The sequence below is a fragment of the Gymnoscopelus microlampas genome (assembly GCF_963454915.1).
Source record: "Gymnoscopelus microlampas genome assembly, chromosome: 15".
Classification (NCBI taxonomy): domain Eukaryota; kingdom Metazoa; phylum Chordata; class Actinopteri; order Myctophiformes; family Myctophidae; genus Gymnoscopelus; species Gymnoscopelus microlampas.
The window spans coordinates 12,739,522-12,752,673 of NC_139952.1; the positions used below are offsets into that span (position 1 = coordinate 12,739,522).

General features: G+C 40.2%; 1 protein-coding gene across 1 annotated transcript; it reads left to right on the plus strand.

Moving 5' to 3' along the window:
* Positions 1-11,132: 11,132 nt before the first annotated feature.
* LOC311061659 (leucine-rich repeat and immunoglobulin-like domain-containing nogo receptor-interacting protein 1) lies at positions 11,133-12,950 on the plus strand (the record flags this gene model as incomplete). The annotated part of the gene is made up of 1 exon (XM_084080349.1): positions 11,133-12,950. The coding sequence occupies one exon, from the start codon at positions 11,133-11,135 to the stop codon at positions 12,948-12,950; it is 1,818 nt and encodes a 605-aa protein (XP_083936475.1).
* Between the last annotated feature and the right edge of the window lie 202 nt (positions 12,951-13,152).

Genomic DNA, 13,152 nt, shown 5'->3' on the forward strand with positions numbered 1-13,152 from the left:
TCATCTACACTGTAAATGTGACTAAACTTTGACTTGTACTGCAACTTCCCTCATTATTCATGCCTCCCTGTTAACATTCAATCCGGGAACGCATCTGTGTAATTTTATATTTGAGCTAAAACCATTATTTTATACTTTGGCTTTTAAAAATCACACCCTGTGTGAAGGAAGCGGTGCCTTTGGGGCGGGGCTTAACTCATTTCAGTTCGTCCCTATTGGTGGTCTGAGTCCACTTACCAAATGTGTACTTGGTAGCATGCTGCAAACTGGAATGATGGCTGTTTAAAGCCCAGCCAATGGGCAGACAGAGGGGGCGGGGCTTAGGTAATTACAGTTCGTCCCTATTGGTGGTTTTAGTGCATGTACAAAATTTGCACTCCGTAGCATGCTGCGAACTGGAGTTGTGGCTGTTTAAAGGCCAGCCAATGGGAAGACAGAGGGGGCGGGGCTGCAGCAATTCATGCTCGTCCCTATTGGTGGTCTAAGTCCAAATACCAAATTTGGACTTGGTGGCATGCTGCAAACTGGAGTTATAGCTGTTTAAAATCCCGTGCCCTAAACGGGCGGACGGACATAACAGATGCTGGGGGTCCCTGGACCCCGCTTTGATAACTTCAGCAATTCATGCTCGTCCCTATTGGTGGTCTAAGTGCACATACCAAATGTGGACTTGGTGGCATGCTGCAAACTGGAGTTATAGCTGTTTCAAATCCCGTGCCCTAAACGGGCGGACGGACATAACAGACGCTGGGGGTCCCTGAACCCCGCTTTGATAACTTCAGCAATTCATGCTCGTCCCTATTGGTGGTCTAAGTGCACATACCAAATGTGGACTTGGTGGCATGCTGCAAACTGGAGTTACAGCTGTTTCAAATCCCGTGCCCTAAACGGGCGGACGGACATAACAGACGCTGGGGGTCCCTGGACCCCGCTTTGCTAACTTCAGCAATTCATGCTCGTCCCTATTGGTGGTCTAAGTGCACATACCAAATGTGGACTTGGTGGCATGCTGCAAACTGGAGTTATAGCTGTTTCAAATCCCGTGCTCATCATCCCGTGCTGATACGGACGGACGGACATACGGACAAAGTCAAGCTTAGAGCGGTTGGCACCGCTAAAAATAGCAGATATACAAGCTCATAGTGCGGCCCGAGTGCTGTGCTATTTTTTTTTAAATCTTGAACGTTTGTGCAAATCTTTGAATATATATGTTTTAAAGGAAACCTTTGTAACTCAAATCTTTGCTTTTGGAGGTCCCTGGAACAACATATTTTACAAATGTTCGCTTTAAAAAACATATATTCAAAGATTTGCACACATTTTCACGATTTTTCAAAAATAGCAAAAAAAAAGTAGCTGCTATTTTCTAATAGCCAAAGAAATCTAAAATGACATATCTAAACATACCTTGCCGTACTCAAGTGGGTTGTGGTCTCTTGTCCTGAAGATAGAACTCAAAGCTCACGTTTACCATGCTAGAGAGTCTAGCAGCTAGACAATGTTCATACTTACAAGGGGAAGTAATGTTTCCTGATACAAACCGTTTGCTTTGCCTCTCTCTGCCCCTCTGTGAGTTCTGGTCTGTCATGTGAACCTAATTTCAAAACATGCTGCTCCTAATAGCTAACTGGGTAAATGCAAATAACTCATTTCACATTACTTGCAAATGTACAGTGACAAATACCCAGCAACAACTAAAGGCGACTACATTAAATTATTTTTCTGAAAGATAATATCACAGTGACCAAATTATATTACAGTCTACCCAGACTGCCCTTGTAATTCAGAGAAAACAAAAATGTCTTAAAATTAAGGGGAGATTATTGTAACCAATAACCAATTGCTGTGATAAACAAAGTCCAGCAACTTAGAAGTAAGTTGTGAAGTATAATACTGGTGTTGTAATATCCTACTGTTGTATTGCAAAATCCCTGTTATGCAAACATCATAAGGAATGAGACAAGAGCAATAAACACATTCAATTGCATTTTGGCTGAGACTCATCTTGCCCCCCATTGCTGTTGTTTTCTCTCTGGACAGGAAACTGCTGATCAGTGCAGGTTCTAAGGAACCAGATGGTTGGCCTGGCTCAGCATGGCTCTAGAGAGAACGAAGCATGTACATGCAGAACATAATCATGGGTGCTGTTTAAAGGTGCAGTATGTGATTTTATTCCTGTTCAAATAAGTGTTAAATAGCTCTATATTCTGATAATAATCATTGCTAGAATTGTTCAATAACAGGGGTCTCCCCATGTCTCCAGCTCTTTAGCAAACAGAAAATAAATGTTCATGTTGGGATGCCAATTTTCTCCAATCAGGAGAGAGAACTCAAACAGGATACATGATAAACAAGTGAAATTTGTGGAAGAGATGACACAAAGAAATGAGCAGACAACATTGAAACTGGAACAACCATAAAGATGATAAATGGGTACTCTGTCCTGATTGAATGAAATTGGCGACCCACCTGAACATGTATGTTTTGTTTATTAAAGAGATGTAGTGGAGTAGAAGTAAAAGTATAGACAATTGGAAATATTCCAGTAAAGTAAAAGTACCTCAAAATTGTACTTAATTACAGTACTTGAGTAAATGTACTTAGTTACACACCACTGCCTATTACTGAATAAACACTAGTCTCATGACTATCTGAAAATAGAGCTTTAACGTTTTCCACAAAAGAAAAAAATCCCTTACACTACCTTTAAGGGTAGAAAGAAGATACTTATTCCAAGGCCACGGGCTGACATGCTCCATCAAAGATGCTATGATTTATAGAATGTAAGTGTACCGTTAAATATTACCAGCTCAATGTGATGCTACCAGAATTCTCTGCAGCTCCCACACAGGCTGTCATAAAATTAGTTAAAAATGTGTCAAAGTTAAAGGCAGCCAGAAGAATTATAGGCAGACTTAATGGCAGAAGAAGTTGAAGAAAACGGCTTCTACTTGTTTGACTTTCCCTCAGTTTTCTCTATTTATTTGTCACTAGATTTTCAGTTGATTTTTTCGGAGTCATCAGCTCTTCTCTGATACCTTTTTTTGCTTAAAGCTAGGGTAGCCTACGTGATTTTTCTTGAAAGGTTAAAGCTCTATATTCTGATAGTAATCATTGCTATAGTGTTTGTTCAGTAACAGAGGTCTGCCCGTCTCTCCAGCTTTTTAATAAACAGAAAATACATTTTCAAGTGGGTGGCACAGTTCAAAATGTGTCTGCTTATTTCTTTGTGTCTTCACTTCCAATTGCACTTGTTCATCCTGTATATCCTGTGTGAGTTCTCTCTCTTGTTTGGATCAAATTGGTATCCCGATTCCTGAAAAAAAAACACTCTATAGCAGTGAGTACTATCACAATATAGAGCTATATAACACTTATTCTAACAAAGGAAAATCACATACCCTATCTTTAAAAAAAAAAGCATGGCTTTGTTTTATGGTTTTTACATTGGACAACATAGTGCAGCATGACATTTTTTTAATGTTTTTACATTGGACAACATAGTGTAGCATGGTCTTTTTTTAAATGTTTTTACATTGGACAACATAGTGTAGCATGGCATTTAAAAAAAAATGTTTTTTACAATGGACAACATAGTGTGTATAGCATGGCATTTCTCTTAATGGTTTTTACATTGGACGACATAGTGTAGCATGGCATTTTAAAAAAATGTTTTTTACAATGGACAACATAATGTATAGCATGGCATTTCTTTTAATGTTTTTTACATTGGATGACATAGTGTAGCATGGCATTTTCTTTTCATCTCAGGATCCACATGGGAACGGCATGGCTCCAATGTGGATTTTTTACAGCCTTTACAGTTATTATTTATAGCAACTTCACACCAGAATATGAGCATATAGGCCTAGAATGTCTGTGAGACATTACATTAGACATACATTATTACATATTTACAGTCATAGATCACTACTGTAGAGCCCTTTACCCTAGGTACTCCTGCAAGAGGCAACTGGGTTGACTTTAGAATGACGCGTGCAATTAATTCAATGTCCAGAGAGTGCTTGTATCATTGGATATGTCAATCCATTTATTAACTCCATAAAGATGACAAAGACATGAAAACGCCGACCTGGCAGGGCATGAACACGGTCAAAAACAGTTTGGCCTTCCCCATTGCACACCTGCCCACAATCACCCACTGCTAGGTATATAATGGTTGCCCTAGCAACCACCCATTGACGGTGTTTGACTTGACACACCATTCATTTAAATAAACAAAATAAACAGAAAGTAATTTTGGCTCCAACACCTACCATGCCCTCCTGAATCATCACGGCAGCATTCTAGCTTGTAGTGCGGCGTGTGCACTCACCCAAGGGCCAATAATTAATTGCTGCAACTTGGGATCAGCTCAAGGGTCATCTGCACTTTCACGTTTCCCAAGCAGTGGGCCGGACTCGGGACCCATTTTTGGGTTGCGGACCCATTCTTGTGGGTTGCAAGTAATGTTCATCATAAGTTAAAAACAACTTCACTAGTTTGTCTCCCAGGGATACAGAAAATGTATGTTTTTTAATTGATCAACAATGCCTAGTTTGATAGTTTGACCATGACTGTTGCTAGCCTGCTGTTTTGCTCTGGACAGACCTCATTTGCATAAACAAATGGGCTATTTTCTTCATTAAATCCATTTTAAATAAATAAATGCATTACTGCTTTTTATATGTATTGATTTATTTTGTAAGTAGTTTGGGTACTAGGTGGAATAAAAATAGGGTGATTCAAGACCCCTACCTTTTGCGCGTATGGGTTTTGAATCATCACCCTGTCGGGGGTTTATTTCTCAATAATGACGTCTACCTCGCTGTTCATTATCACTTTTACGTAATAAGCCGTGGGTTCACTTCCTCTTCCATCTGTTGTTCATCAAAAAAATCTCTGAATTTGGCTGACCTCTGACAGGCTCCTGTCATCCAAGGCAATGTGCTGGATGGATTCCATGAACACGTTTATAAGCTCCCAGCGGCATAGTGCAGTCAGAGCCAGCTCTTTTTCCCATGAGGACATCAGAGAAAAAGGGGGGATCTGAGCTGTAACAACATGCTTCCTCCACACGACTGAATTTCAAAAGGAATATCCCAGATTGAGGATGAAGCCTTCTCCCTATAGCCCTGTCTGCCTGTCTCTGTGTTATTGCACGTGTCTTATGGATATAATTGGTAGCTGCAGAGGATTTTAAAAGTGTCATTTTTAGTGCACTATGAGCAAAGTGACTCTTTACAAGGCTGTTTGATAGACAATGTTGTGGATATTTCTATAGTTTTACAGTATAAAGTTGATTCAACAGACAAAGACGAAATATCCTGCATTCAGTGTCTCCTCCATTCTCAGAATTGGCATTATACTGCAGGAGGAAGATGCCATACAGCGTATACTGTATAGATTATGTTTCTTTTAAAGGAAGAATCTATGACAACTTGACAAGTCATCAAATTGAAGTGAAGGTGAGTTCTTTGACAACTTTTTTTCTTCAAGTTATATTGAGAACATCTGCCTTTAAATTTCATACTGAAATGCACTTCCTTTGTAGTTAATGAGCTGTGAATCTCCAACATTAGCTGCCCTGGGGATTTTCTGTCACCACAGAACTTGTGTGTTCCAAATATCTCTGTATATGCTGCGGAAATAGCTGAAAGCATGCACCCAATTTTATTTCATGAAAAATAACACTAGATGAACATGAACACTAATAATGTATCTACTTTCTGAATGAAAACTAAATTAATATAGGTGATTATTGTAGGTTCCAAAAAATGTAGGGAATTTCTATTTTTTTCTGTTCATACAATACAAATGAAAATACCCCACAATTTAAGCTGACTGTCTGGTACTGGTCAATTCTGTTTAATAATGTGGTACATTAGTTATAATAATATAGCACTAAAGCATCCACAAATCTGTCAAATACGAACAACTTATGCGGGAGCTTTCTCCCCATGGGTGAAAAAAAGTGATGTTAAGAAAGGGAAATCAAATCTAAACTTAAAGTATTTAAATAGGTAAATTGTGTAAGCCATTATAACTAATCTTTGACTGACTATTAAACCCTGATATAATGCATAACATGCTCTATATCAGTGGTTCCCAAACTTTTTAGCTCAAGATCTAAAAGATAAATCAGATGTTTGCCCGGGACCCAAACTAGTGAAAATAGCAGATCTTTAAGCTCACACCGCGTCGCTTCGCGCCGCGTTGCGAGCTTGCAGATCTGCTATTTTCACTACTTCTTAATCATTTGTTTCCCAATTTAGGTAATTTCTTTGATTATTTGTATTTTATTCATGAAATTCTTTTTGAAAAATGTTTGAATTAGTTTTCAACTCAACTTAATGACAACATTTTTGAAAAAAATAAAGGGATATTTACTTGTGACCCACACAAATTGATCCGCGACCCACACATGGGTCCCGACCCACTGTTTGGGAAACAGTACTCTATATTTAACTTCATGGCATTTTGTCCACCTGGTACAGCACATAGCAATGTTTGGCTTTTACTGTCCCCTGTTGGTGGATTCAGTAATGGTTTTGCAAACATGGCATCTGACCTCTGATGAAAATGATTATTCATATTAGTCAGGTTCACTATGTGTTCTTGTTCAAAATTTGTGGAGATTAGCAAAACAATACTTTATTTTTATCTTCAGAACATGGGGAATCCAAAAATATATGTTTGCATTTGCACAGACACCTGCATGTCCGCCATATTGGACGTTCAAAATGGCCACCATAAAATACATAATTTGTGATATCTTGGCTTCTAAACAACATAGAAAGTTAATTAAATATACTAATCCAATGTTTTCTGGGTCAAGGAATCCAATAGAGACCTAAAGGATTGTGCACAGGGACTTGCAGTAGCGCCACATAGGGGATGGCCAGTGAAATTCAGGTTTACTATGTTAAAAAATATATTTTCGTTAAAAAGTTTGGATTAGAAAAATATACACTTTTGGAATCTTCAGAGCATGAGGAATCCAAAAATCCTTGTTTGCATTTGCACAGATACCTGCATGGCCCACCATATTGTTCAATATGGACGACCTAAAATATATAGCCTAATTTGTGCTATCTTGGATTCTAGACAACCAACCTTAGTTAATATGTTTCCAGGTCAAGGAGTCCAATAAAGACCTCAATGTAGTTATTATATAAAAGCAAGAAAACAAATGTAAATGGAAAATATAGTCTTTATATTTGTGTAATATCAACACATCATTGACTTTATTACGCCACAGGTTTACAGATGTAAAGAAATGGGTGAAAAACTCCATTGTTTCTGTTGTTTTCAAAGAGAAGAAAAGAAAAGAAGAGGGCGGGGAGAGCAAGGAGAACAATCTATCAGTAATAGAAAACATGTCAAGGATATACAAATGGCATAAACCAACAGATACAGTATGTACATGAGATTAGACATAAGGTGCAAGGTGGTGACACTTTGGTAGGTCTACACTAGCAGCAGGTATGTACATGAGATTACACATTAACTTGCAAAAACAGTATAGACAAGTTATAAGATTGAACTATATACAATAATATCATCTATCATTCTTTTACGGCCCTTCATCACTGTTAGGAGGGTCATTTTCAGCATTACAGTCTGCGTCGTTTTCGCAGTCACTTCCAAACAAAGTTCTGTGCAAGTTGTGTCTCCTGCATGAACATCTCTGGGTTGTACAATGGGTTTTGCACTGACATCTGACCAACTCTACAATGGTCTGTGGTGCAGGAGGAACCTTTGTGGTAGTAGGTAGTATCTCACCATGGCTCCATGTTTGAGTGGGTCAAAAAGACTCTGCCACGTCACAGTGGCTTGGCACCACACCCTACTTTGATCATGCACACGTTCAATGTTCTCCTCAAGGGCACCAACGGTAGGAGGCAACTTGCTGCTTTATGCCAGATGTTTGCAAAACAGATACCACCTTAGGTCAGGAATGTTTGTTATATGGATGCCCCTTGGGCAGTACATCATACAAAGTTGGCCAATGCATCATTCACCTCCTGTGTTAGGTCGCCTTCCTCTGTTAGTTTCTGTTAGTGGTCAGATGTCAGTGCAAAACCCATTGGACAACCCAGAGAAGGTCATGCAGGGGACACAACTTTGTTTGCACAGAACTTTGTTTGTGTGGAAGTGACTGCGAAAACGACACAGATTGTCTGTAATGCTGAAAATGACACCCCAGACAGCGATGACGAGCTGTAAAAGAATATTCCTGAATGATAGATCTAGTAGATATTGTATGTATATAGGTCAATCGTTCATACTGTTTTTGCACCTTAATGTCTAATATCATACCTGCTGCTAATGTAGACCTACCAAAGTGTCACCACCTTGCACCTTGTGGCTTTTTCCCCCCTAATTTTTATCGCTCGATTCTGTAACCCCTTTTTCACCCGGGGCCAATTAGCTAAGTGATCCTGGGCACTACACTCCCCCCACCAGCCTAGGGAGGCCAAGGCCGAGCTCATGCCTCCTTCAATGCATAAAAGCCAACTGACCTTCTTGTCACCTGACAGGGGGGAGTTTCCCTGGTTGGACGTAGCGTGTGGAAGGAACACGTTATTCCAACCAGTTCCCTTCCCCTCCATCAGGCGCCCCGGCTGACCAGGGGGAGGAAGTATAGTGACCAGGATTACTACATGTTTTTGTGAGGGTATTAACTACCCTAGGAGACACGGGAGAACACGCAAACTCCACACAGAGTAGGCCCTTTCGCCTTATGTCTAACCTCATGTACATACTGTATCTGTTGGTTTACGCCACTTGTATATCCTTGACATGTGTTCTATTACTGTTAGATCTCCTTGCTCTCCCTGACCCCCCCCCCCTCTTCTTTTCTTTTCTTCTCTTTGAAAACAACAGAAACAAAGGGTTTTTCCACCCATTTCTTTACACCTGTAAACCTGTAAAGTCAATGATGTGTTGATACTACACAACTATAAACACTATGTTTTACATTTACATTTGTTTTCTTGCTTTTCTATAATCCTGAGAACTACATTGAGGTCTGTATTGGACTCCTTGACCTGGAAAATATATTTAATTAAGGTTGGTTGTCTAGAATCCAACGTAGCACAAATTAGACTATATATTTTATGTGGTCCATATTGAACATGCAATATGGCGGCCATGCAGGTATATGTGCAAATGCAAACAAGGATTTTTGGATTCCCCATGCTCGGAAGATTCCAAAAGTGTTATAGTTTTGCTAATCAAAAATTCGTAACAAAAGTATATTTTCTAACATAGTCAACCTGCATTTCCATGGCCATCCCCTAGGGGGCGCTGCTGCAAGTCCCTGTGCACTATCCTTTAGGTCTCTATTGGATTCCTTGGCCCAGAAAACATAGGATTAGCATATTTAATTAACTGTCTATGTCGTCTAGAAGCCAAGGTAGCACAAATTATATATTTTATGGCGGCCATTTTGAACGTCCAATATGGCGGACATGCAGGTGTCTGTGCAAATGCAAACATAGATTTTTGGATTCCTCATGTTCTGAAGATAAAAAAAATGTATAGTTTTGCTAATCTCCACAAATTTTGAACGAAAGTATATTGTTTTACATAGTGAACCTGACTATATCCAAAAGACTGACATGATGTTTTTGAACATTAATTAAACTGTCTTTCAATTTAAAATAGTCTAATGAATCTAGCTCTGTTGGGTGGAAACCTCATATGTCCAAAACATAAAAAAAAAAAAAGGTTACTTCATGTCATGTTTTAACCACTTGAACCTTCACTTTTCTGGAGTCGAACATTCAGTGAACAATGGCAGATCTACGAGTTTTGAGCAAAGATATTTAGTGTTTAATGAAAACAGAACTAATTATACACTCTTATGTTCCACAGAAACAGAAACAACTCTAAGAGAATTAAGTGCTACATGAAATTCTGAGTACCAATGTTTTCAAAAGTAATGGTGTCTTCAAATCATGTATCTAGCTGCTAGCAGTACCATCTTTTCACAACCTGCTGTACCGAAAACATTGTCCTTTGATCATAGCCCAAGGGCGAAAGAGCATCCCTAGGTTGATGGTCAATGTCGGTAGGCCTATAGTCAAACTGTGTTCAAACTTTTGCCACAATTTCGCCAAATTCCCAAACATTTAAAAAAAGAAAAAAAGGTAAAGACATGATGTCTGACAAATGTTACCATAGTGAAAATAGCTCATCTACAAGCTCATGTGTGGCTTCGCACCTCAGCATTGTATGTTTCCCGGAGATGTTCCTGATGCTTTAGTCTTGATCTATAAACAGCATATTTCCTCCTGACATGCTATTGTATTAGTGTTCTATGAACATATTTCCTGACATGCTGTAAATTAGAATCAGCGATGTATGAACATATTCCCTGTGGCATGCTGTAATATTAGTGCTCTGTACATGTATTTCCTTTCCTGACCTGCTATTGTATTACAGTTCTAGTGCTCTGTGAACAACATAATGTCCTGATATGCTGTTGTAACCTATTAGTGATTCTAGTACTAATACACTTTTGGTGTTTCTTCAGAAATAATGGAAGAGCACTGAACCTCTTCTTCTCATGTGGCTGGTTATGAGAAACTACTGCAATTTGTCCAAGCACAGTGAGTAAAGTCAACATCTTTGCATCGCTCATTGAGAAGTCATGGGACATGGCATGGCATGAGAGACACACTCATGCCATGTTCCATGATACATGAACCAAGCAACAATTTAGATCTACAATAACATTTAGATCTACAGTATAACAGCTGCACAGTGATACCTGCAAAACATAATTATGTATGATATTTGAGTATTGTCCGGTTGATCCAGTACAAATTTCAATTTAAAGTAAAAAAATTTGAGCTTTTCGATCGGCTATTTTCAGCGAATGCTTTCCCCACAATAACAGAAAACAGAAAATACACTACAGTATAGAGCTCTGAGGGACTCTGGTCAACCATATGGGGTTTAAGTGCTTAAGTATCGAGCCCATGACTGCTGGTCACTTCGTTTCTGTGCAGAGCAAGGATTTAGTCTCACATAGTGTAACTGTCACACTTCAAAATGATGGTCCTTCCTGTTACTGCTGTAATGGCTGCATTTCTTTCTCTCAAACACAGGCAAGCCACCAGATGTTTGAACAGGCTGCTGTCCAGCGACACCTGAGCTGGGGTGCTGCCATCTACCTGTGGGCAACAGCAGGTGTAGCATATGCACTAGACACACCCTTGCTTTGTCCCCGGCCTTGCCAGTGTGACTCGAAGGGGCGGGAGGTCAACTGCTCAGAGCGTCAACTTACCACAGTGCTTGATGGAATCCCGCAAGACTCTCAAATCCTAAACCTAACTCATAATGAGATCAAAACGGTAACACGTCAGCAGTTTAAGACCCTAACCCAACTGTGGGACTTGGATTTGAGCAGCAACATTCTGGTTATGATTGAAGTGGAAGCCTTCCAAGGCTTGGAAAGCCTGCTGACTCTGCGTCTTGCCCGCAATCGGCTCAAGGTCATCCCCGTAGGAGCCTTCATAGGCTTGACCAGGCTGCAGCTACTGGACATAAGTCACAATGAGATCCTAGTACTGCTAGATTTTACATTCAGTGGCTTGGCAGCATTGAAGCGCATTGAGACGGGAGAGAATGACTTAGTATTTGTTTCCCCACAAGCTTTCAACGGCCTAACTAGTTTACAAGATCTGCACCTATACCGATGCAATCTGACCGCTGTACCAACAGAGGCACTCACACAACTTGATGGGCTGACAAGCCTACATTTCAGCCGGCTTGGCCTCACTACGCTGCCAAACAACTCTTTCCGTGGACTCGGGCACCTTAGGCTACTTGTCATCTCTAAGTGTCCCTGGTTAGAGACTCTGGCAGGAAACAGCCTCTTTGGCCTGAATCTTACATATTTAACCATTAGCAACTGCAATCTTAGTGCTGTGCCATATGTCCCGCTGCATCATCTTATATACCTTATATATTTAGATCTGTCCTTTAATCCAATCACCTCCATTCATGGGAACTCGCTTGGGGAACTGCTACGTCTTCAAGAGTTTCATCTAGTCGGGGGAAGACTGTTGCGCATTGAAGCTGAAGCGTTCCACACTTTGGCACACCTCCGTTTGGTCAATGTCTCTGGGAACCTGCTGGCCACCCTGGAGGAGACATCTTTTCATCCAGCGGGCGACCTGAATATTTTGAGATTTGATAACAACCCATTAGTGTGCGACTGCCGTTTGTCATGGGTGGCACGCAAGCGACTATATTTAGATTTTGGTGGACATCCTCCGAGTTGCACTAACTCAGTCCAATTGCAGGGACGGAATCTTCTAGATTTCTCTGAGTCTGAGCTCTCCATTCTTTTCACCTGTCAGCGATCGCGGATTTTGAACTGCAAGCCTCAAGAGATATGGGTTGATGACGGTCACACCGTTTTGTTTTACTGCAAAGCAGATGGCGACCCTGTGCCTCAAATCAGCTGGCTAAACCCAAAGCTAATGCCTATTTCATCTATTGGTAGAATCCGGGTTCTTCCAAATGGCTCACTGGAGGTTCGTTATGCACAAGTTCAAGACAGTGGTATTTATGTTTGCGTGGCGTCTAATGCTGGTGGAAATGACAGCTTCCCCGTCAGGCTCCACGTCCGGGGCATTTCTTCACCTTCCCGGCATCTTTTTAAACTAGGTTGGTTTCCCTCTCGATCCCCAGCTGTAAATGAAACCCACCCATTCCCGTTTGATGTCAAAACATTGGTGATAGCAGTAATGATTGGGGTTCTTTCATTCTCCAGCTCTGTTACCATATGTTTCATTTTTATTCTCTTCTGGAGTAAGAGTAAAGGGCAAATAAAGAACACGGCGACAATTGCATATGTGCCACGAACCACAATGTCAAATGTCAATGGGGGCCCCAAGCAGTCTGGCAGGTGTACAATGAAAATAATTTGAGGCAACATGGTTAAGGTTTTCTCTAGCATCCTATATGCATGCACTGCAAATTAATGCAATATGTCAAAATAGTTTGTAATAGTAAAGCAGATACATTCAGATCTTTGGTGATGTTTATTAATGTCATTTGAATGTGATGTAATAATCGATCATTTTAGACCAGTCTCTCAAATATATTGAAGTGAATGAAGAATATAAATGA